General features: G+C 34.2%; 4 protein-coding genes across 7 annotated transcripts in view; 1 reads left to right on the plus strand and 3 right to left on the minus strand.

Annotated features, from left to right (window-relative positions):
• Positions 1–677, minus strand: part of LOC113064746 (insulin receptor) — a 65,865-nt gene extending 65,188 nt beyond the window's left edge. Inside the window, exon 1 of the mRNA XM_026235649.1 lies at positions 599–677. Coding sequence (XP_026091434.1) covers positions 599–677 — 79 coding nt within the window. The remainder of the gene's footprint in view (positions 1–598) is intronic.
• A 5,641-nt stretch (positions 678–6,318) lies between these two features.
• On the minus strand, positions 6,319–10,018 carry LOC113064747 (vesicle transport protein USE1-like). Of its 2 annotated transcripts, XM_026235651.1 has the most exons (8): positions 9,862–9,963; positions 9,599–9,648; positions 9,330–9,408; positions 9,095–9,247; positions 8,329–8,344; positions 8,211–8,241; positions 7,964–8,126; positions 6,605–6,787 (listed from the first exon to the last, which is right to left on the minus strand). In XM_026235651.1, the coding sequence occupies exons 1-8, from the start codon at positions 9,961–9,963 to the stop codon at positions 6,605–6,607; spliced, it is 777 nt and encodes a 258-aa protein (XP_026091436.1). The 2 variants fall into 2 exon arrangements, with proteins under 2 accessions (XP_026091435.1, XP_026091436.1); XM_026235650.1 differs by having other exon boundaries at positions 6,319–6,787; positions 8,211–8,344; positions 9,862–10,018.
• Positions 10,019–16,369: 6,351 nt separating this feature from the next.
• On the plus strand, positions 16,370–18,785 carry LOC113064749 (uncharacterized). 2 transcript variants are annotated; one of them, XM_026235654.1, is made up of 5 exons: positions 16,370–16,479; positions 16,569–16,901; positions 17,097–17,231; positions 17,388–17,476; positions 17,796–18,785. In XM_026235654.1, the coding sequence occupies exons 1-5, from the start codon at positions 16,452–16,454 to the stop codon at positions 17,901–17,903; spliced, it is 693 nt and encodes a 230-aa protein (XP_026091439.1). In that variant the 5' UTR covers positions 16,370–16,451; the 3' UTR covers positions 17,904–18,785. The 2 variants fall into 2 exon arrangements, with proteins under 2 accessions (XP_026091439.1, XP_026091440.1); XM_026235655.1 differs by lacking the exon at positions 17,097–17,231.
• A 4-nt stretch (positions 18,786–18,789) lies between these two features.
• On the minus strand, positions 18,790–25,063 carry LOC113064748 (renin receptor-like). Of its 2 annotated transcripts, none has more exons than XM_026235652.1 (9): positions 24,907–25,063; positions 23,913–24,043; positions 23,702–23,830; positions 23,268–23,363; positions 22,689–22,826; positions 22,290–22,343; positions 21,873–22,022; positions 20,160–20,279; positions 18,790–19,796 (listed from the first exon to the last, which is right to left on the minus strand). In XM_026235652.1, the coding sequence occupies exons 1-9, from the start codon at positions 24,956–24,958 to the stop codon at positions 19,602–19,604; spliced, it is 1,065 nt and encodes a 354-aa protein (XP_026091437.1). In that variant the 5' UTR covers positions 24,959–25,063; the 3' UTR covers positions 18,790–19,601. The 2 variants fall into 2 exon arrangements, with proteins under 2 accessions (XP_026091437.1, XP_026091438.1); XM_026235653.1 differs by lacking the exon at positions 18,790–19,796 and adding an exon at positions 19,931–20,053.
• Between the last annotated feature and the right edge of the window lie 1,930 nt (positions 25,064–26,993).

A 26,993-nucleotide genomic window follows, 5' to 3' on the forward strand; every position in this document is an offset into this window, starting at 1 on the left:
TAAAAAATATATAAATTAATTTGTGTGTGTGGGTGTGTATATATACATATGTAGGGCCTCGACTATGGGGTAAACGGATAAATCACACCTCATACTCGACTTGTTTACGCGCTTCCAAATCGAACGTGAAGAACGTGCGTGTGCGTCTCCGCGACTGGAATCCAGGCGTGCGTGCGCGCGCTCGCGAATCCCGCCGAGTCCAGTCACGAGCGATAATCTAGCCCTTCGGGCTGACGCGCAGAACGCCAGGCCTAAGGAACGGCCCATTTTGAGAGAAATCGGGGAGGATATGATTTGTAAAAACATACGTTTAACTACAATAATACGATTTTATTATACAAATCAGCTAAACGGCACATTTATGGCATATATAACACATAAAATGGTTTCGAATGATTAAATTCCAACACACAGATCATTTCAAAACAATTAAATCCGTGTTACATCCCTTGCCAACACATTTAGGAGCTGCCCGAGGTCTACATGGAGTGAATTCCACAAGTCCCCTCAGTTGTAAACTACAGTACTACGCACACATAGCACAATAACACATACATATTTTGTGCATTAAAACGAGTTAGAGCGTGTCGTGACTTACTTTCTCCATGTAGGGATCCACAGAGGCACAAGATGTAGGCGAAAGTGACCAAAACAACCACAGATGTGTCCAGCCGCATTATGCTTCGCGACACGTTTTAGTTTCCTTGGAAAACGGTTCCTTTCAAAAAACGGTTGTCGAGCAATAAAAGAAAATAAAATCTTGATTAGCTTATATCCAGGCTGGAAAAAGTCAGGGACAACTTAAACGAGACCCCCAAAGAAGGGGACCCAGGGGTCCAGCGTGCTTCAGTTAAAGACAATGTTCAATTAAAGTAGTTGTTGCCCACGCAGCATTAAATAAAATGATCCTGCACCCTAGTGAAAAACAAATGAAAAAAAAATCATTTTGAACGACTTTTCGGTTTCATCTTTGCTTTCAGTAGATTAAGTATGAAAAACGTCCATGCATTTCTTCCCTGGAGTCAATCCCACACTTCTAGGGATGAGATACCCTTAAGGTAACAGTACATTGCAACTTTTCATACACGTTTTAGCTTGAAATTTAGTTCAAAGTTAATAATAAAAATAGTAGTAGTAATATGGTGCCCCAGGTGGCTTTAAAAACAAAAATATCTCTCAAATGTTCACAGAAAAGCTTCCCGATAGTCCAAAATTAAAATAATATGTCTGATTTGAACGCAAAAAAAAATTAAAAGCGTTATTCCACAGCTCGTTTTTCATGCACTGCCAAATGTTCCTCTCAGAAAAATGACTAACACACACACAAAAAAAATATATATATATATTTATATTCTACTGTCAGAAAAGCCAACGTCCCCTGATATTAAACATCCACACGCGTTTGTGTAAGTCCAAAGCGTTCAGAGGCCCATACAAATCTGGATATTCCCCTAAAGCAATGCTTCCAGAAGCACAATGCTACCGAAGTGTGAGCGTGACGTTACGCGCGTCACGGCCGCGTTGCGTTTTAATCTTCCACGTTAATCAACAGACCAGCGTCCAACGCGTTTCCGGGCTGCCCATAAAACCGCGCAGTTCCGTCCACAAGACCCCGGTGTGCGGTTTCGATGGACTCATTGGCGTGGGAATGGGCTGAAAGTGGGGAAAAAACTTCTCTCGTGTTGTCGGCGGTACGGTTTCCCCTCTCGTCTCTCCCTGTGTATCTTCACCAGTAAACAAGTGCTGCCAGTCAGCTGCGGTGGAGCCGAAGACACGGAGCGGATCAGAGCTGATGGAATGGAGTCAAGCGTGGAGACTGTGACGCCCACATCAAGAGAAAGAGTCATGCATTAAATATATTGACGCCTTTCCATCGATGTTAAAAGTGCTCCAATATTCTAGTACTTGGAATATGATCCCATGCAATAGCTTACATTTAAAATTATAAATTGCAATTGATTTAGTATTTATTTAGTATTTCTAGTTATATGAATTTAATAATAAATAAAAATATTTGTGTTTATTGTTAGTTGACCAATAACATGGACAACCTTTTAAAAATACAAATTCAAACATATATTATATTTTATTATTTTATATTTAATATAAATTTTTAAATTGGGAATGTTGGTGCTTGAAGTTTGAATCTATGCAATATTTTACATTTTACAAAATTATATACTTTAAATAATTTTATCATTTTGGATTTGTAATTAAATTTCATTATAAATCGAAATATATACATCTAGTATAGCTGATAGATATATGGAAGTATATTGTATTATATTATATTATATTATATTATCATCTTTCTATTGTATTTGAAACTTTAAAACTGCTAATTTTGAGGCTTAGTATCTGAATCCATGCAATATTTTATGTAATTTAATTTAATAATTTTGTATTTATAATCATATGAATTTATGTATTTACTGTTAGTTCACAAATTACAAGGACACATTTTATGTTCGAGTTTAATATATTGTATTATGGTCTTGCATTGTGTAAATCTTAACATTAAAACTGCGAATTTATAATAATTTCGCATTTTTTTTTTCATTTAATAATGAATGTAAATATATGTATTTCATGTCTAGTTGACATTAAACATGGACATCATTTTAATTTGTTATGGTTTAAAATGCATATATTATATTATATTATGGTCTTGCATTATGTAAAGCTTAACATTAAAACTGAGATTTTATAATTATTTTGCATTTTTAATTATATGGATTTAATAATGAATGTAAATATATGTATTTTTCGAATATAGTTGACATTAAACATGGATAACCTTTTACATTTTTAAGGTTTAAAAACCATTATATTATATTATACTACATTATTTGTTCAAATATAATTCAAGCAAGAGGAAAATCTTGATGCAAAGCACAAATGTGATTTGTTCATATATGATGACTATAATGTACTAACAAGCTTGCATTAAAGTCAATGATTTGCCATTGGTCATTATTGAAATGAGTGTTGCATGACGGCACCTATTTAAAACACAACTGTAATGTAATTGGACAATTTAATCTGTGAAAGCTCACAGCAACGGAACATCTCGCTCACTTAAAAGCTGTGATTAATTTATCTGTTATACAAGAGCTCATATACTGACAGTTCCAGCATCAGTAATCCAAAATGATTTCTCTGATCAGATTACTGTCGTCTCCCTTTATCAACTCAGCCACACACACACCTGTCAGACGCTGAACACACACGTCATTCCCCGTGCAAGATATTAATACATTCAAATAAATGAATGTGTGACAGATATGTATAGAAAGGAAAAGGAAAACTGCTATTGATTTACGAGCCACACCTGTGCAAGGACCTTTAAGCAATAACTAAAAGAAACACACAAGCAAATGTCAAATGACTATTAATAAACATTGACAGAGCAAATATTGATTTGCCATTTCATTACGAACACCCCTTTGTGAATACCGAGAGATTATTGCCAGTGGGTATTGACACTGTATTAGAAGAATGAATGGATGTAATGTCTAATGCAATGTTTGTTTAGACACTCCTTATAAAGTGAATTTGAATACTTGCCACGTCAAATTGAGTGCTTTCATTCATGCTTATAAAAGAGCAATATTAGTTATTTGGCATCGAGTAAGTTGTTTTTATATTCTTTGATGAAGAAATTGTTAACCAAAAAATAACAATTTTCTGAGAATTTACACACCACCATTCAAGATGTAGATGAGTTTGATTCTTCATCAGAACAATTGTGGGGAAATTTAGCCAATGGACCCTCTGCGGTGAATGGGTGCCGTCAGAATGAGAGTCCAAACAGCTGATAAAAACATCACAATAATCCACACCTTACTAAAGTGCATCAGTTTATGTCATGTGTAGCCAAAGGCTGCATGTCTGTAAGAAACAAATCCACCATTAAAATGTTTACGATTTCAAATGAGCCTCATCTGAATCAGGTGAGAAATATGCAAGCACTGTTGCAGTCCAAAACAGCTCTAAACAAATATGTGGGTGAATTTTGATGTGAGAAGCCAAAAAAGATGGTGGACTCATATTTGGAGCAGAAGAGATTGATTAAAGTCCAAACATTTTAATATTGGATTTGTTTGCAGCTTTTGGCTTCAGAATTGATGGACTGGAGTCTTAAGGATTACTTGTTTTTTAAAAAAAGCTGTTTGGACTGTCATTCTGACGGCACCCATTCACTGAGGGATCCATTGAGAAGCAAGTGATTTAAAGCTATACATTTCTCCAATTCTGATGAAGAAGCATTCTCCTATACATCTTTTGGGAATAACAAAGATGTCTGAACACATTTAGAAGTTGTGATGATTTTAAAAGATTAGCAAACAGCTGTTGCAATATAGAAAAACAGCTTTTTTTGTTTTGTTTTTGCGGCTTGATTCACAGCACATGCCAACAGGTTTTAGCAACTTATTACAGTTTTCTATATATTTTTATCTATAATCTAAAATTTTACTTAAACATTACCATAAACAAAACGATCTGAAGATATACCCGGGTGACATGAGTACACATGGCCATCACGGTCTCTAGGCAAGAGGTTATTTACCACACCACCAAGGAGGAAACATTGAGAAACCAGGTAACCAAGCAGCTTCCTGAACAACTTCCTGCATGTTGCTCAGCATTAGTGTTTACAGAAGGGCAGATCCCCCATACCACCCATCCTGAAGGACCTACGGCGTAATTATACCAGCTCCTTCTGCGAGGATCAAAGCAGAAGAGCGTTTCCCACACTGCTCTTCCTGCTGGGGCATGTTGCAACAGCTTGGTTTAAAACAAGCCCTCCGCCCCCAGCACACCACAGTACTGTCTTTACTTATTCACCGACAGAAAAACGTCTTGACTCAGTACATGACTCATACATATCAGAGCTGTGAAATATGTGTACAAACTTGTCTGTTTCCATTCGTTGAACACATCTGACCTTCATTTCTTCATGTGGAACAAAAAAAAGCTTTTCCAGTTTACGCTTCAAGATCTCTTAAGAAGGCTGCTTTATCTTAATCTCGGTGAACTTGAGTGGTTTCCCGGAACTTTGCAGCACCTGCTGGGTTCCCCCCGAGGCCCGCGGCCGGGTGGAGCGGTCGCTTCAATCCTTTGACCCCAGCTAACCTGCCACCTTCCAGCCGGATCACAGCTTTCCCTGTCAGGAGCCGCCAAATTAAAACTCACGGCTGCTTTATCTGCTCGCTTTACTTCAAAGGTGGATCAACCTGGATTTGGAAAATTAGGCCTTTGGGTCCACAGGAGTCTCGTGTCAGAGTAACAATGATTTACGATGCATTAGGGGACTGCTGAGCTAATAGCGCCAGGGGTCATAAAGCACATGATCCCAAAGTGCATAAATTTCCATGTACATCAGCAATTTTTCCAGAGAAATTCCATCCCATTTTTCCATTTTCCGAGAAAACGCATGAGAATAAGCCATTTCTCATAATGTCATTTTTGTAACTCAAAGTATAGTTTATTGACTGTTGCGAAGAAGAAAGTCAGCATGTGAATTTTGAGTTTTTAATCTCACAATTCCTAGGGTGAAAAAAAAGTCAGAATAGCAAGATAAACACTCAATTCCCTCATTTAGAATCTCGAATTTAAATCTTGAAATTAGCGGCGTTCCAAAAAAGTATGTTCCGAATGGATGTAAATTCAAAATTCTGTTTTCCCGCTCAGAATTCAGTTTTTGAAATGGTTTCAAAAAAGTCAGAATTGTGAGAAATAAACTCAATTAGGCAACGGATTTAGGCTTGACATTATTTTGTCCGTTTCTATGCAGTGTCTGGATTTCAAAACCTCAAACAAAATAAACACCAAGTAGGCAGATTGCAAATTATTTTATTAAAATAATGCATATTCCTTTATTTTGCTCACAGACAACTCTCGGACACATCTGATGAAAAAAAAAAAAAAAAAAATCAACAGAGCTGCACTCTAACAAACACGTTAACCATATCGGAGCAGTACTTAATTCTCTGTCCAAGTGCAAGCACAAATAGACGTTAGCAGCTAAATATGGACCATTTACTCTCTTGGTGGTGAAGACAGTCTCCATCTGCGCTTCCGACGGGCAAAAATACTTCCTGCTGTTTGCCAGAACATTTCCTGATCGCCAAGGCGAGTCTGGACAAGTCAAGCGGATCTTAAAACAGCTCGGTCCATTTTTATAGCGATCGTACGTGAGAAAGCCACTAACAGAAACTGTTAGTCATTTTAAGCGTCTCAAAGCGCTCGTATATAGTGTCAAAATATAGTTTATCAAGCAATATTTTATCAACTCGGACGCATCTTTAAAAAGACAAAAATGCCAGTCTCAAAATTAGTATTAGGAACGTTTAGTTACGTACGGAAACGACTGACGAAGAGTCTATGGTTCAAAAGTCTACTTACCGTACGAACATTCAAACAAAATAGGATTCGTTTAAGATGTCATTCGACGCGAATTCGTTATGACATCAACAATAGCATCCGGGTAATGTTTGCGGGATTGACTGACTGAATAATCGAGCCTGTCAATCATCTTTATTAATACTTGCTAGTGTCTTTGTAAACCTGTTGTTCTATATAAATCTGATGATGATTAAGATCATCTGAGTCGCGGGAACAGTCTGATGAAGAGGATCATGCTGATGAAGGTGAAGGAGACCACGATGAGCATCAGCCACAGGAACCAGTTGACGGATTTCTTGGCGTGTTGTTCCAGACGGTCGGACTCGGTCTTCAGCTTCTCGAAGTTCATGTCGGCCTGACGCACAGACTGAGTGAGAGTCTGAAGAGAGAGGTTTACAGCCGGTTAACTGCTGTGAGACGCAGCAGACATCTTTTAATCGGAGTGTGTTAAAGGTTTAGAGTTCAAAGAGCTCATGTTAGTTTCTATGCCGTTTTGTAATGCTATGTTTCTGTAGTAACAGCACATTCATGTTTGAAAGCTAAATAATAAGAATAACACTAATTAATATACTGCTTTCCTCTAGTGGTCACACAACAAATCAATCACTAATTCATTTTAATAAACCAGTCTTTTCAAGCTGCTACTTTACATTTATAAATGCTTATTAATGTGGTAATTTTCACTAAAAGATTTAATAATTATTATATTACATAATAATACAATATAATATAATATAACAAGACTTTTATATTAATAAAACATAATATTAAATGTTTATAACACTATTTTATAATATTATTATTATTATTATTATTATTATTATACATTTGAATACGTGGATTTAACAATAATAAAAACATGAAGCTGGTGCAAACAATAAATACAAATATTTTTATAGAATACATATAGTATATAAAAAAAAATCACAATATTTGTTTTGTTCTTTAGATTTGCAAAAAAAGAAAAAGTAATTATTTAAAATTATTTCAATAAAAAATGTTTTATTCTTTTGAGCAATAATTAATTTGAGGCAGATAAATGGTGACCACTTTGCTAGATTGGATGCAAAAAATGAAATTGTATTACAGTAATATATACTATAGTATAAATATGCAATAACATCAATTATAACATTATTTTATTAATTAATTTATTAATAAAGTATAATATAATTCTCAATAATAATAATAATGGTAATGTAATATAATATATACATATTATTAACTGTATTATATTAATTACAATATATTTATATTATATAACATTATTATTATTATTATTATTGTAAGCAAATATAAAAATAATATTGTATTACAATAACAAGAATTGACTGTCAATCAGGAATGAGAATGATTAAAATATGTTGTTGATTAAAATATGTACACTTTTTTAAAAGTTTTATGTTCTCTGCTGTCAGAGGATGGGTATTACTGTCAGAAATATACACTTTACGTCATGTATATATGTATATATATATATATATATATATATATATATATATATATATATACACATCAGATTTATAAGAGCTGTGTAGAGAGGAAAGCATCAGACCTGGTTGTCCTGCTTGATGATGTTCTGGGCCGCGAGCGAGTTGTTCTTGAGGTTGCGAGCGAGGTTCAGCATGTCATCGGCCAGTTTCTCCTGCAGGTTGTTATGATGCTTCAGAATAGCGTCCAGCTCTGCCGCAGACTGCTGCTCATCTACAGGAATACTCCTGAAAACACAGCAGAAAAGAACTGAATACTGTAGATACCAGTGACACCTTCACACAGATCACCAATGAGAGAGCGCCACCTACTTTCTGTGTCTGAGATCTGTCTCCAGTGAACCTGACCATGAAGAACAACAACAATGATTCACGTATGACATTTCATTTCTTAAAATGAAGCATTTAAATACTAAAATATAACACTTACCGGAATATGATAAACCCTGTTAAGAACAAAATAAAGAGTCTGTAAAAATTACATTTTCACACTGTAAAAAAAAAAAATGCTTAAGAATTTTCTTAATTAGTATATTAGTCTCAAACAAGCAAATTATATATAATTATATATATATATATATCTATATATATATAGAGAGAGAGAGAAAGAGACATATATATATATCAACTGGAATAAAAATGATATTTAATATAATTTACAATATATAATTTTATTTTATATTTTTATATATATATATATATATATATATATATATATATATATATATATATATATATATATATATATATATATATATATATATATATATATAAAATCTATATTAGATTACTGTTTAATCTACTTTATTTTAGTTAGTTGCCAGAGCAGTACATCTCATGTTCATTAAGTTTTTAGTACTTAAATAACTATTAAAAAAAATTAACTATTAAAAATGAATACTGATATTTCAAATATTATAATTAAAGCTATAATAGTATACCAATAATACTCAAATAACACTGATCAAAGTTTTGTACATGTCTTGAATTAGGTTTATTTTTCTTGCACCTTTTGGTGATTGTTTTTTGTTTCGTTTTTGTTTTAATCATACATATAACTAACACTTAATGATGTTTCTAGCAGTCTAGTCAGTTAGGTTTCTTGCTTGAATTAATTTTGGGTTTATAAAGGTACAACACTAAGAATTTTGAAATAGCATAAAACAGAAAAACTGGAAAAGAGGAAAGAGTCGTACGGTGCTCATCAGCTCCTTCCTCATTTCTCCGGCACATCGCGCTTTGCTCTGAATGTGCACCGTCTTACTGGCCGGCGTTCTCTCGCTGGACATCGTCGGCATCCGTCCAGGAGCCAGAAACTGATTGGCTAAAGACTTCTCTGCTGGAGATGGCTAGAAACAAACAAAGCGTTTCTACACACAATCATGGACTCATTTTACTGTCATTGAGCAGGTGGTGATTATAACGACTGACCAGTTTGTCTGCCTCTAAGAGACCCTTGAGGAAGTCCACCTTGCGGTGATAGTCCGTCAGGATTTCGGCTGTTGGTTTGCTGAGGGAACAATCAGAAATCAATCATGACTCTTCATCTACATCACTATCACAGCTGTAAGAGAAACACCTTCAGCCGTTTTATCTCAACATCACTCTTGGATTTCATTTTCAATCAATAGATGTTGAAATGATTTTTTTTTTTTTAAGGATATGATTGATAAAAGCCTGTAATTTTTAAAAAAAATTACCTGGGACTCTTTTTAAGGGCAACAAGCATCTCCTCAAGAGCACCAACGTACTTGAAAAAACAAATGTAAATCTATTAAATATGATTTCCTGCTGAAAAATGATAATGAACATATTACATTACACTCTAAAAATATCCATATGTGTGTGTGTGTGTGTGTACATATGACGCTGGCAATATTTGTTGTATCATGCAGAATATTCTCTTGTGCAAAAATATAAAGCACAGAAGTAAACGTAAAATGCAGCGTCGTTATTACATTACCTTCTCGAGTCTCCATTCTGTCTCATTTCTACTCTCTGAAGCCAGGGACTCACAGCGCGATAATAACCTGATAAAATTAGTCTCTAGTCTGGACGTGGCCATATTTGACACTGCAAGCGGAAGTCGCTCGGGTTTCACGGACAGCAAGGCGGAAGAGAGCGACAAATTAAGAGTCCTTCGTGTTTACGCAAGAGCGGTTGGTTGTCAATAACGTATGAAAATGTATTAAACATTTAAAAACAAATATACAAGACACATTAACTTGTAACACGTTAATATTCATAGCTTAAAAATAGTTAATTCAAGCAGAAAAAAGCTAATTAAATATCCCCCCGTGATGATGCATATAATTTAATTAGCTCTTCGCTTACGAAAATTTACCATTGTTTTACAGCAAAAAAAAAAGAAGAAAAAAAAAGAAAATATATATATATATATATATATATATATATATATATATATATATATATATATATGAAAGCAAACATGGTTAATATAGTTAAACCATGGTTTTGCTACGTTAACCTAGTAAAACGGTGTTAATTGTAATCCATACGCAAAAATAAATAAATAAAAAACATAAATACTAAAAACGAAAGTGCTCATCCAGTAATGATACTGACAACTTGATGATCTGATTTATGATGAAAAATCCCACAGCAAATATATTTAGAGGGACACAGAAGCCAATTAGTAGGCAATAATTGTCACTGTTGATGATTAATGAATTTATTACTGTATAAAAACAGGCTATATTCTAGAGATCAGTGATGGTAAGAGATAAGCTGAAACAAATGTATCTATTTGGGATTGTTATTATTAATATTAGTATTAATGCAAAATTTAACGTATTTTCTTTGAAAGGATTACCAGTTATAAAAAAATAAAAAATAAAAATGTTTTGCTTAGTATCATCTACTAAGTGCAGTATCATCTCTGGACGAGCTGGTAGTTTAATCAAAAACCAAATAGCAGCTTTACATTTAAACTCACAGGTAAAGCCTCATTCACACCTAAACCCAGCCGTTGATCCGCGAAAGCTTCTGTGGTTTTATTCACAAACAGATCATTCAGATCAAGACTGAATCACACAGAAATAAACTTACAGAGGAGTGAAGTGAGTTTGTTGAACGTGTAATCATCAATATCAGCAATATCAAATTAACCAAATGACTCACTGAAATGAAACAAGTTCAACCTGATTAATTTACTGTAAGCGATGCTTCATTTTGAAAACATGATGCCCAAATATGCATCTTACCTTCATTTCATAATTGCTATTTTTAATTTTATAAAATCTAACACACACACACACACACACACACACACACACACACAAGTTTCAAAAAACTTTACTATTGGAAATGATGTCATGTCAAATTCTGCAGACTAATAAAAATAATATTGATAATAACTTTCTGGTAGGCCTAATGGTTGCTGTCTTTATTCATTCCCGACTAAATTAACAAACACATGAGAAAAAAAACTGATTAATAAAAGCAATAATCTACAGGGAACAGATAGATTATACTGACTGAGACTAAGTATTTTTTTCTTTAACATTTAGTAAGTCAAAATAGAAATGTAATTATAAAATGTAAAAGACAATTTTTTCTAATTAATATAGAAACTTAATAATTTGAACCCCTTCTTGATGCACTTTATAAATAAACTAGAAGCTTAAAAGAGAACATTTATCAAGATATATATTCTTTAAATGAATCAGTCCAAGACAAATGTCCTTTTGGGAGAAGTGGTGCAATTCAGTTCCATCACGTAGCGTCTGAAAATTAAGACTCTGGATGATTCACAATTGTGTAACCTCCAGATGAACTGGATTAAAAACCTTTCTGTGTGTGTGTCATTAAATTTGAAATATGAATGTACTTAGAAAATATCTTTCAAAACAACATATGCTCCTTTAAGTTTAGATGACTTACATGATCCTTCCTTAAAAGGATATTTAAAAAAAAATGAAAGTTCTGTCATTAACTACTCACCCTCCGTTCATCTTCAGAACTCAAATTATGATATTTTTGATGAAATCCAAGAGCTTCTTGACTCTACATAGACTCTGCATGTGTTTTGTAATAATTCATCATTACATAATCAAAAGTTATATGTCACTAATATACCACATGTATCAACTAACTCTTATGTATGCTTAACATTTATAGCAGCATTAGTCGCTATATGTTTTCAGTCTAAATTACATGTTTGAGCTGTCTCAACTGAAAATATCTCGCTCTGAAATCTCTTAAAATATGTCAGTGTCATTGTTTTGTGTCAAGATGTTTCCTTCTAAGGCACTTTTGTAAAAGTTGCTTAAATCTTAATTTAACTAAGGCCTAGTCCTGGCTTAAGCTAAGCCCTGTTTGTGAAACCAGGCTTATAAGTTTAGTGTTTCTAGTGTGTGTTATCATTTATTTCTAACAGACGTCTATGTAACATTGATGCATCTTTGAAATTTCTAAACTCTAAACACTTGTATTTTTTGTTCTTGAGTTGCTCAAGATCCGAATCAACTGTGAAGTGAACAATCATTCACAACATTGGCCACTGTGATGTTTTCTGCAGTAATATGTGAGATAACATAATAATAATATGATAATAATCCTTTGAATGTTTGTGTATTACTTGGTGCTAAATTCCTTTAGTGCTGCATTTTATAATATTTAAATCATAATTGTCGATGCTGTTTTGGGTCTATTCTAGATCAAACTTCAAGTGTGAACAGACACCAACAATGTCAAGATCAGCTTTTCCAGGTCAAGATGGTGAAGAGGTGTTAAAATAAAGAAAAATCTTTCTACGTTGATATTAGAAGCTAATTTATCTTTTGTTTTGTTTTGGAGTTTTCTGAAGTGGAGTTATGTCTATCAAACAACCAACAAAAATGTTGTGTCCCTTTCAAAAGCAAAACACATTTAAGAGTAAATCATATAGAAATATATTTTGTTAAACAATATTGTTAGCTTGATTGTTGTTTGTTTCAGATTGACTGATGTCTGTTACCTAAACATGAATGTAATGAATAACACAGCTTTTCTTTGTCTTTATAGTCTTATAAATAAACTCTGAAGTTGTATGTGTTTGAATGAATGTATTCTTTGATTCTGTAATATAAACACATAATGATGTAAAATGGCAAAAAGCAATATATTTGTAGTACCATTCAAAAGTTTGGGGATTTTATTTATTAATTTAGTTTTATTAAAAAAACAAAGTAAAAAAAAAGTAAAAAAAAACAAAAACAAAAACAAAAAACGGAAATTTATTAACTATTATCAGTTAAAATAACTGATCCCTGTTGTAATTTATATATATAAAAAAATAATTTGCTTATAAAATTATTTTCTAAAATATAATACATTTTGGAATTTTCAGCAGCCATGACTCCAAATATTTGTAAAGCTTGGTTTTTTTAGACATTTAATGGGTAACACTTTACAGTAAGGTTCATTAGTTAACATTATTGAATGAACTAAGCATAAACAATACTTCTACAGAATTTCTTATTCTTAGTTAATGTTAATCTCAACATTTACTAATGCATTTACTAATGCAAAAGTTTTACACTGTGAATTAGCATGAACTAACAATGGATGACTGTATTTTTCTTAACTAATATTAACAAAGATGAATGATTGTAATAAATGTATTGTTCATTGTTTGTACATGTTAGTTAATACATGAACTAACATGAACTAATGAAAACATTGTGAAATGTTACCATTTTATTTGAATGTGTTTACTGTAGTATATAATGAGCAGATTTAAAAGCTCTGTTTGCTCTAAAATGTGTGTGTGTGTGTGTGTGGTGTTATAATCCAGTTTGTAAATTCATGAGATGAGGATTACATTACATTAAAGTCTATATGTATCAATTAAACTGCAGTAAATCTTCTGGTTTCTCTTTGCTGAATGTATTAATGCACTGTTTTTCATTGTCTTGTTGCAGTCGTCTGCTCAGAGTCTGTTTTCTCACAGCTGTGGATTAGTTGACTTCAATTCTGGTTTGGTTAAATGTCAAGTTTGTGTAAAGAGTCACACCTTGTAGAAAACATCAGTGCATGGGCCTTTAATAATCTTCACATCTCTTACACTTCATTGCTAAGTGTTCTTGCTGGTTTCCTCTTTTATTCTGCAGAAGCATTTCTGCTCAGTTTGGCCTGCGTTATTATAATGCAAATCATTTATATAACCACAGAATGAGGGCAGTGCAGCTTTTACTCTTTGGTGTGTTTATGTCACTCAGTTTTTATGATTTGAATGATTTTGTCTTGATTAAATAAATCTAAGAAATCTGTGTCTCTTCACACGTCTGCTGCTGGTGTGTTCACAGAGAGTTCAACTGTTAATCGTGTGAATTTAGCAGAAAATTTAACTTGTCAGATTGATGGAAAAGACATTTATTGGGCTTTCCAGAAACTGTTCTGATAGTGAAAACCTTTCACATCAGAAACTACTGTACAGTATCTCTTATGTAAGAGCCTATATAAATATAACTAACACCCTTCTGTAGTTTTCTGAAGTGGAGTTTCATTTTCGTTCCATTTCAAAAATCCCAAAATGAAACCTACACAAACATAATCAAGTGTAAACCATACAGTCTAATAGAAATGTATTATTAATTATTATTTATTCTCCTAAATAATAAAGGTATAATATCCTTGGATTGACGTTTGCGGAGTTGGCTAATGCAAAATTCCCAAGCACTTTTCAGAATAACTTCTCTCTTTGTTCTTCCCTTGATAAGTAAAAAGTTTTAAAAAAAATTAATAAAAGGGCTGCTTACTAACTGAAAAATACCTTCATGTTTTTTCGACTTGGATATCTTTTATATAGGTTTGTTTACATGTATACAAACAGACTTTAAATAGTGCCCTCTATCTGCTGATTTAAGTAGCACAAGTAAACTTCACTCAGACTGGATATTTATCAATAAAATATATTAGACTACAATTAATAAACGTATTAAAAATCCCCTCATGTGTTTCAGATGTAATGCACCAAGTTTTATTGAATTACACAAGTTCGGTTTTGAGGCTTTTGAGTAGGCTAATGCCCTTATAAACTATTGTTTTGTGTCCATCTATTTTGTATATAACCTATTTCTGTGGCAGTATATACATTTATATTACTTCTTTCTGTTAAACTGGTAACTGTTATTTGAGGTTAGGCTGATTAAATCTTAAGGTTGGTCAACTTTATAAATCCAGAAGGCTTACCTTTGTAACAAACTTAAAGGGTTAGTTCACCCCAAAATTAAAATTAGGCTGCGTTTCACCCCCGATGTATCCTAGGTGCATATGACTTTCTTCTTTCAGACGAATCCAGTAGGGGTTATATAAAAAACTGTCTTTGATCTTTCAAGCTCTATCATTGCAGTCACTGGGTGTTGCCTTGCTTCAGTCCAAAAGAAGTGAAATAAAAAGCGCCCTTCTGTAAAAAAAAGAGTCTCACACGGCTTCGGAGGGTGAACAAAGTCCTCCTCTAGCGACTCCAAAGTCTCTTTAAGACAAGTCATGTCACTCGGTGGCCATCTTTGAAACGCCTCTCAGGCATACAAGTGCAGCTCCTGTCTCTTCGAATGGGGGAACATCAAATTCTCCAAAACTGTTCACTAAGCTTACGATTAAATTTCATATCTGAAATCTCCAAAGAAATCTGACAACAACTGTGTCATAAATGTTGTTACTTTTGCTCAAATAGCGTTATAAAAAGCGTATTTCTCAGGCTACATCAGTCAGTGCACATGCACAGTCCTAAGAGCAACCTGGACGATAACGACAGCTGCAGTGACGCACTGACTTCACTGATCAGCGATTGGCTCTTTCATTCAGAAGGCGTGGCTTCCTGTGATTGAGCAGCCATATTGAGCGTTGTATTGTTTCCCCAACTAACTAAACTAACCTCCAACTAAAACTTTACAAAAATGTTCTACGAATGATGTATAAACAGCATTTTTATGCTAACGTTTTTAGAACATTATTTTAGAACAACTTTGAATTAACATTCTATAAATGTCACTACAAGAATCCTAACTTTAAGAGAACATTGCCAGATGTTCTTTTCTAAACAGAGTGTTATCTGTATCCAAGTCCCAGAGGCCGTATGAAAAACAATGGCGGCTAAAAAGACTAGCATACTTACACTTGTTCAGTACAGACATGTCTGAAATCCACACTTGCTCACTTGAAACCAGGTCAGCAAAACCACATGCCGGAACTGTCTGGAAACACCACATCAGCTTACAAGTTTGGCCTGAAGTGTTGCTTGGAAAACAACAGCTTCAAAATTAGACCTAGCTCAGCAGCTAATATAACAAATTAATGAATCAAAAGTAAAACCTATAGACAGTTGAAGTTACTTTACCAAATCAGACACTTTATCTCATGCACTTTCACCTACTTCTTAAATGCTTTAATATAGCAGTAAACAGTCTGGTCAGTGCAAGTTCAGCTTCCTCTATTCAAGGGTGTCTGGTGGTTTCCTTTTGATTTTTTTTCTGTATATATGTGGTAGAATTTCCGCTCAGACTCGTATAAGTTACCCACCTAACTGCCTAAGAGCAAAACAACCACAGAATGAGGACGGCGCAGCTTTTACTCCTCTGTAAGTTTCTCAGTGTAATTTCAAAGTAATCTTCACATGACTGAATAGTTTTCAAGATTGATTTCAAGTTTTGTGTTTTATCTTCACAGTTCCACTGGTGTGGTGTCAAACTACAGGGAGTTTAATTGTTAAATGGGTGAATCTAGGAGAAAATGTGACTTTAGACTGTCAGATTGATAACAAAGAAATATATTGGATTTTCCAAAAACTGAAAGATTCACCAGTGCTGATTCTGCGGACTTTCACAACAGATTCTACATCATCTCATATACAAGATCAAAGACTAAAAGACAAATATTCATCACTTACTTTGAGCCGTTTATTTATTAGGAACATAACTATCAATGAAATAGGAATATATTATTGTGCAAAACCAAACAAAACTCTACAGATCAGCAATGGCACCAGACTTTACACCACTGGTAAGTATTTCTAAATTAAATGTACAATTGACATAAAAAAGTATGAATATATTTATAACTACAACTAATCTAAAAATGATTTATTATATGTGTTGCTGTAATAAATGTATACTTTTACATTTAACTCTATCAGAGGATTTGAATCATATTTGGCATTAAAAGCACAAAACTGATACAATTCTTCTATTTAAACAGAATCGGCCCATGACCAAAATAAAACCGAATACAACAATCATATTCAATCATATTGTGGAACAACACCCACTTTTGATAAGATTCTGACCATTGCATCCTTCGTGTTGAACGCTGTGCTGATTATTGCACTAACAGGTGAGATTTCTGAGAGACTATCAAGTTGAAAGTGCAAAAAACATGATCAAATGTTCAAAATAATGAAGAGTTTCTTTGAAATGTACTGAAGTATTGCTTTATTATGCATGTGTATTATATTCATGACGATAACTGTAATGTATCGCGTTACCTCAGGTCTGTTAATACTAAAACTTAAGAAGCCAAGAAAAAGTCGACCCCAGATTGTCAAACCAGTGTCGCTTGAGGACTTCAACTCTGTAGAGGTAAGACTTATATTACTGAATGATTCAGTCACCATTTCTGTTCATAATATGAAATAGTTTAGATATTTCCGAGCAACAACTAAAGTTCTTCCTAGTGTTTCTCAACTTAAAGGTGTTTCGAAACTCATTAGTTGTGAAACGATGGTGAAATATATCATTCTTCAGAGTTTACAACTCATAGTTTCGCAAAACATCTAAAATAGCTTCTGGATGCTCAACGATTTCACAAATGTTTGACAAAATCAACCAAACTTGTTCATATGCGTGGTGAAGAGGAGGTTTATAAAGTGGCTAATTTCTTTGTTATTGTTTCTCGTAGTATTCCGAAATCGAGCCGTACACAAATTCCAGAGGAGAAAATCCCATTCAGCTAAACAGCACTTACGAACTTCTTCAGAATCCAAAGCCACATCCTACACAATCATGAGCAGAGATCAGCACATCTTGCAGTCAACAAACTGTTAATGTGTTGGTTTAACACCTTCTGTGAGCCTACACCTTTTCCCTCAGTGTTTCCATTGCTGTTTGAATGAAACCATGTTACTTACTTATTTATAAAATACACCATTTTGTTCTGTGCTGCTACCAAGTACTTTATAAAACATGTTAACAGATCAATCTAGATCGATGTGGTTACAGTTTACTATAAGGTTCAATATGTTACATTGCATTACAATGGAAAATACTAATGCTAATGCTAATTCTACACATACAAATACATTGTTAACATTTCAAATTAACGTATATCAACAGTATCAGTATATTTATGAATTAAAATAAACCCAGATTAGTAAATACTGTAAACATTGGTGTTCATTAACACTAAGTAATTAATTAACTCATGTAAACAAGTATAATTAGTTTATTGTAAAGTAAATTATTTGGTTTTGAGAAACAAAGATGCTAAATGATTGTTATAGGTTTAATGTGGTTATCCATGCTGGTTTATTGGATGATTTAGTTGGTGTTTATCTGCCCTTTCAAATCTAACCAGCTCACAATTACCCCTAAAAACATCACACTAAATCAGAAAGCCACTATTTCCTAGTGGACGTTCTTGAATAAAAGTGCAAAAACATTGATTTACATAACACATAGACGCTTACAACAGTGACTCTTTTACCATGTCCGCATCATGCACAGATTGGTAAATGTGTCACTTCCTGTTTCTGAAGAACAAGTCGAGAATAACATGCAAGATAAAAATCTAGTTAAAAGGTCAGGAGTTAAAGGATTGCTGCAATGCAATGTTAAATGTTTCAGGAGAATGGTTTTCTTCATTAAAGTGTTGTAACATACACTTGTACTCAAACACATTTTAAGAGTTTTTTATTTGACATTTGTACATTTTTGCACAACATCTATACACAACCAGGGCTGTAACCACCATAGACATCGAGGGAAATCAGTCTAAATGCTGTTGTCAGTGTCAAAATGATTAATACAAGTCTTGACCAATCAAATCAGAGTAGGCGGTAATGTCTCGTGATGCAATGACGCAAAATATGGCCATTTTTGTATCTTTTACATGATTCATGTCATTCCTGAAACTGAGCTTGATCAGACAAGAAAGGTTTGCGTTTTCGCCATATTCGCCATACAGATTAATGAAAGTGTGCATGCTTTAGTTACAAATTATTCCTTTCCTCCTAGAATTAGATTTAGCATTTCTTTGACCGTTCTATTTCTATACCTTATTAAAAATGCTCAATGCTGAAGAAATGGTTACGGCCTTGTACACAACAAACAGTCATTATTTTCTACTGTATAGTTATATTCAACGAAAACGACGTTTATTAAATGTACACGGCAATGGAGCGAATCCACCATATCTAGTATTCAGGAAGGATAACAGCACAATGAAGTGAACGACAAACAATAAATAGAGTTCGATTTCAATTCTTCACATCCTAACACCAGATCTTCCTGTTCAGTAGATTCACATTATGCAAATCTACGGTTAAGAAACGTCGCTCGGAATTAGTATTTCTCCATCAATAAATAATCGATATATCTGTGTTTGATTGAAGCATTTATACAAGCAAATACTGTGGTGCACACATCAAAACAATAAAACGCATTCGGAATGCAACACACGAAATGGAATGTGATGCGGTGGATGACATCAGTCCATTCGGATCTTCTGATTGGTCATCCTGTAGATGATGCTGTCGTATCCGGGATCCATGTTCCAGAGGTTGTAGGAGATCACGATGACGGATAAAGCTAAGACGATCATCAGCCACAGGACAATGTTAAAGACCACGGCGTAATTGTAGTCGTACTTGTAGGCCAGATTGTAAGGGCTGCCTGGGTTACTCTGAAACAACCACACGCTAGGGTTAAATATAGGTCAACGTTCAAAAGTAGGTCAGCGAAGGAGGTTTCTACTGTACTGTAATCAACTTTTTGTTTTGGAACAAAAAAAGCAGGTGAGGGTCGCTACGATAAAACTATATGCTACCATTTCTAAAAATTAATTAAACACATACTAGAGCTTGCTATACAACCACTACTGGCTACACTAGTAAAATGTCTTACAGAAATGGTCTTGATTCGATTCTTTCTTCTCGTACCCTGACAAATAAGAATAAGACTGGAAATGTGGACCTGACTCAACATGAAGTTATTCTTAATTAAAGTAAACATTTGCTTATAGAAAAGCTTATTGCGATTAACTTACGATCTGCTTGGACTCGAGGATGGAGCGTGACTTCCTGGTCAGAGGGGCTTCGAACGTCTTCACGGTCACAACTTCTACGACCGCGTTGTTTGCGTAGACACTGGCGACGTCGTCTGCGAACTTCATCCATGCACAGACAAACAGATTTTAGTATATAAGCGCTAATAACAGCAGTACTGTTTATATATTATTAAGTATTATTAAAAAAAACTGATATTTTGCAGCTGGAACTAAATATAGAAACGTATATGAAAATGAATATACGTTGTAATAATTGAATAATGAAATTAATGTAATGAATCAATAAAATTTAATGAACAATAGTGATTTTAAGTTCATTACTAGTTAAAGATAAATTTGATAAATGTGAAGATATCTAAATGATTTCACAGTAATGTTTAAAATCCAAGTTTTTGGCAAAAAAACATTTTATTCATTGTATTTTAACAATTTTACCCAGTAAAAGTGTCATATTTCAGCTTAAATTTAAAAAGAAAATAAAGTGAACAACAAAGCATATTATCTTTTTTTTTTGGTTAAAAGTGTGGATGCAAAAAAAAAAAAAAAAAACTAAATTTTTAGACATCATTTCTTTAATCTTATCTTGGAAATATTTGTCACAACCACACAAAAGTCGACTTATTTCTAATAGAACATTTTAGCAACAAATGACATCTATATAAACATCTTAAATAACATTAATTCTGTAATTATTGTAATATCTATTGTGATAATGAGAAATGTTGCCTTGAAAACAACATGAAATATAATTATTTTATTTCAATAAAAAAAATTTAAGTAACGTAAATTTAATGTTTAGTAAACAAGAGCGCTACAGCTAGTATTAATTTCATTAACTAAAACAAAGACTTTTTTTGTATATTTGATTTTTTATATTTTATTTAAAGTAATGTAAATTTCATGTTTTAGTAAACAGTAAGAGCACTAAAGCTAGTGTTAATTTCGTTAACGAAAACTATGACGAAAAATGTTCGTCAACAAGTTTTTTCCCCGATGAAACAAGACGTAAAGATAATTAGGTCATTAATTAAAAACAGAGACTAAACAAAGAAGAAAAGACTAAAATGTAGTTAAAAAAAAAAAAGTTTTATTTTTTGTTGAAAAGTCAGTGGTTTGCGGATTGTGACGTTATGGCGATATGTTTTTTTCGCCGTTGTTTTAAAAGATAAACATTAATGCCATTTGGAATTACTATTAGGAATACTTCTGTTTTATTATTTGAGAGTAGATTTTTGTAAAGCCAGTTTCCATAACGTAGACACTAGACCGGGCAGTATGTATGTATATGTATATGTATATGTATATATATATATATATATATATATATATATAAAATCGGAGATCTTTGGAGTTTATTCAGCCTCTAATTGATATCCTGTTATAAATCTATACACTAACGTTAGATGAGGTCTAAACCATGCATACGAGTCGATATCCTATTGATCTGTGCTTAGTGGTGAAAGAGCAACTCCTGATGAAGTGTTCAAATAAATTTCCCAAATGACAAAATACTTTTTCCCCTTTTCCCATCATTTTAACCATTATGCAGTAAGGTGAAAGCTAAACTAAACCATTTAGTTGACTAAAACAGGTCGAGTTGACTACATATGCTAAACACTAAAAGTTGACAAGACTAAATGAATAACAGCTGATAAAATGAAGATGATCTAAGCACAGACACAGACTGGTTACCTTCTGCAGAGCAGACGTCAGGATTCTGGTGGCGTCGGTGAACTGAGGGGAGTCTCGGCCGTAGCGCCGGACGATCTCCTCTAACCCCGCCAGCTCCAGAGAGTACAGGTCAGGAGCCGGGTCTTTGGCCAGATGCTTGTGTTTCTGCAACTGTGACAAAATACTTTAATATCACACAATCGATGCGGTTTAAATGATCGGTGGAAAAGGACAATTCTTTTTATGTTTTGACCCTCGCCACAGCAATTTAATCTGATTACAGACATTTGATATAGGACGATATTTTTTTTTTAAGAAGATTAAGAATAAAACACGAATTTTATATATATTTATGAAATGCATGAGCCAAACAAGCAGATGCAAGCATTAAGGCTAGATTAAAAATAAATTAATATCAAAAAGAACATAAAACCTCACCAGAGCTGAGATGTCGTACAGCACCTGAACCTCCGAGAGGAACAGAAGATCGGCCTGAAACACACCGAACACATTACAACCAGTTTATCTAGACCAGCGTCTAGTTCAGGAGGGGAAACTAAAACCACCATGGATCTACTGAACAATGGTTTCTATTTGTAACAACTACTTTCACATGTCGATTATTTCGGCAAGCTAAAATCCACTTCCTACCATGACCGAAAAACAGTCCACATCTGTAAAAAGTGTGTGAGCATTGCATAAACGAGTACACATAAATAACAGACATTTGAATGACTTATTCATGGACAAAGTCGTCCTCAGATTTGTGGTTCACTAAACCACTAATTTGTGTTATTGGCTTTTATGGCCACACGTGTTAAGTGACCATATCTTCACCTCGTTATTACGACTGAGAGAGATGAGAGGAAGGGACGTGAGGACGGATCCGTCCTTGGACAGACGTCCACGGATCTGCTGCAGGGTCACGGGTAGGTCCTCGAACACGGTGTTGGCCATTCCCATCATATACAGCCTCTGAAACACACAATAAAGACAGTGGTTTCTCTATGTACTAACTACAAACTACATATAATCTCATTATTATTTAATAGTTTTAATGTATTTTTTAATTAACAATTAACATTTAGTGCCATATCAGCACACAAGAATTAAAACAAGGCATAAAACAAATAAAAAGAACAAAAGGAATAATAGTTAAGACATAATTAGGCAAATGAGTATCTAATAGTACTGTAATATATATATATATATATATATATATATATATATATATATATATATATATATATATATATATATATATATATATATACACACAAGCCTTTAATTTAACATTTGACAAACAAAAACAAAACAAAAAATTTCCTTTTGCATTTTATTGCATCGGATTTCAAGTGATTTTCGGGGACATCTTTATCTGCAGAGCACATGCATGTCAAGAAATTGAAGTCACACCTCCTCACTTGGGGCGAGCTGCAAGACCACAGGCGTGCTGTCAGCAAACAGAGTGTGCACCGTGTTTGCCACACTGTCCAGGGTGAAGGGAACCGGCTGAAACCAGACAGACAGACAGACAGACAGACAACAAGGTGCCGTCAGTCTCATGACACAAAATAAGGGAAGTCTTGCAGGGAATCTCCACGGTTAATCAATCCTAAAACATCCTCATTTTCTGGAACTTAAACATTAGCTGTTGAACTTTATTTCTTTCTGTTTTCAGCGTCTAAGGGGAGTTATTTAACGTCACTCGTTCTTTTAAAGGTCAAACTGACAATCTACACGTTGAATCAATGACATAAAAGCAAGAAAGTGCGAGACAAAAACCTGCTTTTGCGTGCATGCACCACAGAACCTAAAATAACTGATGCATGTGAGAATGCATTACTCACATTTTCGAGGGGGTAAGAGGAAATGTTTTTCGGAAAGTCGAGGCTGTCCAAGCCACGCACGACGATCAGAGCATTTGCTCGTGGACGTTGGAACAGCGAACCGGCAGCCAGACCAGGCCAATCAAGATCCTACAAATAAAACCACAAGCTTACTACAGAGTTTCCATGAAGACATGACATGTGCCATTACAGGACTAAATAGATGTCACACCTCATGCACGGAGAAGCCCATGGTCAGGGCGACTAGATCAGGGATCTTTTCTCCTGATATGGGCCACTGTCCATCCCGAAAGGTGACGTACTGCGGGCTGCGCAAAACAGTCAAACTGTCACCCAAAACACCTGAGGAAAAAATAAAACAGGAAACAATGCAGATATCTTCTCACAATCTTTCTTTGCAATAAGTCACACTTGCTTCGACATTTTAAAGTCTAATGCAATGACATTCAGAAATTTTGAGATGTGTGGAAAAGTTGGCAGGAAAAAAAAACATGTACGAATTGCATTAAAAATAAAAATACGATTTAACCAAATAACAAAATAAAAATTAGACTAGAATACGTTTTTAATATGGTTAAAAGAAATAAATATATTTATACAAATAAATACATCAGTATGTCCTATAGTGAGCAGACAAGAAGAAATATAATATAACGTGACCAAAAAAACAACAACAAAAAAACAAACAAATTACAATTATAATATGATTTTTTTTCCACAGTATAAATTGGGTATTCCTACATAATATAAATGCATTTCAAATTTCAGGTTGCACGAGAATAATCACACTTAATCATCATAATCATACATGTAAAAGCTTTGAAATCACTTTTTACTATCACAATGATCAGTTTAAAAACCACAAGAATAGTATCATAACCATAATCCTGATCAACAATGTGAAACATGACTGTCACATGACCTGCTAGGGCTTCCTCATTCACGATCAACATTTAGTAACAAAACCATTTTTACTTAACAGCATAAAGCAGCATAAACACAATATCGTAGCAAAGGCATGTAGATTATTTGGACTACATTAATTTTAATTGTATAAACGAGAGCTATTGGACTGATTTACATGACCGCGGATTATGGCACCTCACTCCAGTCGCCATTATCTCATTAAACAATCGCTGAAAACACAACGACCCGGCAAAATAAGACCACGTACATCTACAAGATAAAGTATAACGTCAATTTACCTGATAAAAGGCATAACAGCGCAAACACCGTGTTAATAATTGCTCGATTCATCTCGGGAGGATTTTTTCTGACGGACTCCGCTTCCTCGCAATACCGGTCACGTGACCCGAGGCTACCGCGTGACGTCGTGCGTCATGACGTGTCTGCAGCGCCTCGGCTTTCACTGCGGGACTTTTAAACCACGTTTTCTCGTAATATCCTCGTTGTCCACTTGGAGGAGCTCTTGATCCGTCACTGAACGCTCGTTTCATGTCCCAGCCCCTGTGAGATGATCCTAACGCAGACCTCCAACATGTTCAGCAGAGAAGCATTATATGACACTTGATATTTAAACTAAACCACTAGGTCGAAGAGTAATATATTGAATATAAAGTCTGGGTTGAAATTAAAGGAAAATGCAGCATGCATCCATGGGTGGGATGCAGGCCGATCATCAGATTCTACTAATGATGAATCAGACATTGAGGATGTGTTTGGCAATTAGCTAAATATAGGGTACTGCTGCATATGGTAAAATTATGGCATTCTACTTGTCAAAAGTAGGGCATAAATAGTTGATGCACAACTGAAATGTATATTAATATTTTGAGTGCATGTGTTATTTCAGTCAATGACATAAAAGCTGCATGCATACATATATACTTATAAACATGCAATTCCTATATAATTATAAAAGCATTAGAAAAATTATAGTTAGCGTTTTACAGGATACTGAAATTAACTTTCTAATATAGGCTACGTTCAGAAAACACATAATTTGCTCTTTCAGTCAATAACCAACTCAGAAAATCACCAAAATCATAATGCATTGAACACGATCGCTTCGAAAGCAATTCGTTTCCCGTCTCTTGCCCGCGGAGGAGATCTTGTCCCGTTCTCGCTCTGAGCAGCGGGACTGGAGCGCGCCGCCGCTCTGACTGCCGAGCGCGACCCCGTGACACGCCTCCTCTGATTTTTACATTCCATTAGGAAATTCAATAACCGACAATTAGAGTGACCCAGCGATCGGCCCACCCAACGGGACACTGCCGACACACACAATGCAGTTCCGTGACATCCATCAGAGCATGTGAATTATTTATTCATAATTAATTATTATGAATATCATCATCATCTTCATCAAAAAAAGTTCTCAACCATTTGTTTTAATATATTTATGAATCATACATTGCCTATATTTTAATTTTTTTTAAGGTTACTCCATGTGACCTAAACGTATCTCTCAATAAACATGTGATATTAAAAATGCGAAAATTATAACTATTATAGTATTATTTAAAAATAATTAATATATAAACAGAAATGTATTTATTTATATGTTTTAAGTTACAATTTTAAAACATTTTACCAAGCTATAAGGCAAAATTGCAGTTTTTTACAATTTCGACCAGTTAAAAAAAAATATTTATGTGTTTATTATTATTATTATTAAAATAATTATCAATTAACTACTTAATTCAGTCAAACACCTCTGTTTTCAATAATTTCGCACTTTAAAGATTCTTTTTTTATTTATTCTAGTAATTATCGTATTTTTCATTTTTCATTGTTTTTAAAAAATATTATTTTAATGTATTCTGAATAGCTGAATAACAGTCACAGTACTGTCTCGGTGAGTGGACATTAACACCAGCGCTGATGAGTGGCTCGTCTCTTTCTCTTCCTCTGTCTATTTTTTCCGCGAGAAAACGCGAAGCACAGCGCCTCGGGCACAGAACACAATGGAGAGCTGGAGAGGGTGGGACGGGGGGAGAGAGAGACCCCATGTATGTATTAAATGAAGGCTGCATGGGGGAAGGTAAGGGCGGCCTTGAAGAGATCAGATTAAACAACAATACAAAAGCCCACCAAACTCGCCTCTTATTTATTTCTATTGTAATGAATGGGGAGCGTTTGTGTCAGCTGGAGAATTCTAACCCTGGGATGCTGCAGGGTTCGCTACTGGGCCCTGTCTTGTTTCGTAATCTAAGTACCTTGCTTCTTTTCTTCTTCAGCTTTTTCTTTGATTAATGGACTTTTTATTTCGGGAATCATTTTAGGGGATGCGGGAGATTTAAATATATATGTCAAACTGAACACAACATCA

Source organism: Carassius auratus, chromosome 47 (assembly GCF_003368295.1).
Source record: "Carassius auratus strain Wakin chromosome 47, ASM336829v1, whole genome shotgun sequence".
NCBI lineage: Eukaryota > Metazoa > Chordata > Actinopteri > Cypriniformes > Cyprinidae > Carassius > Carassius auratus.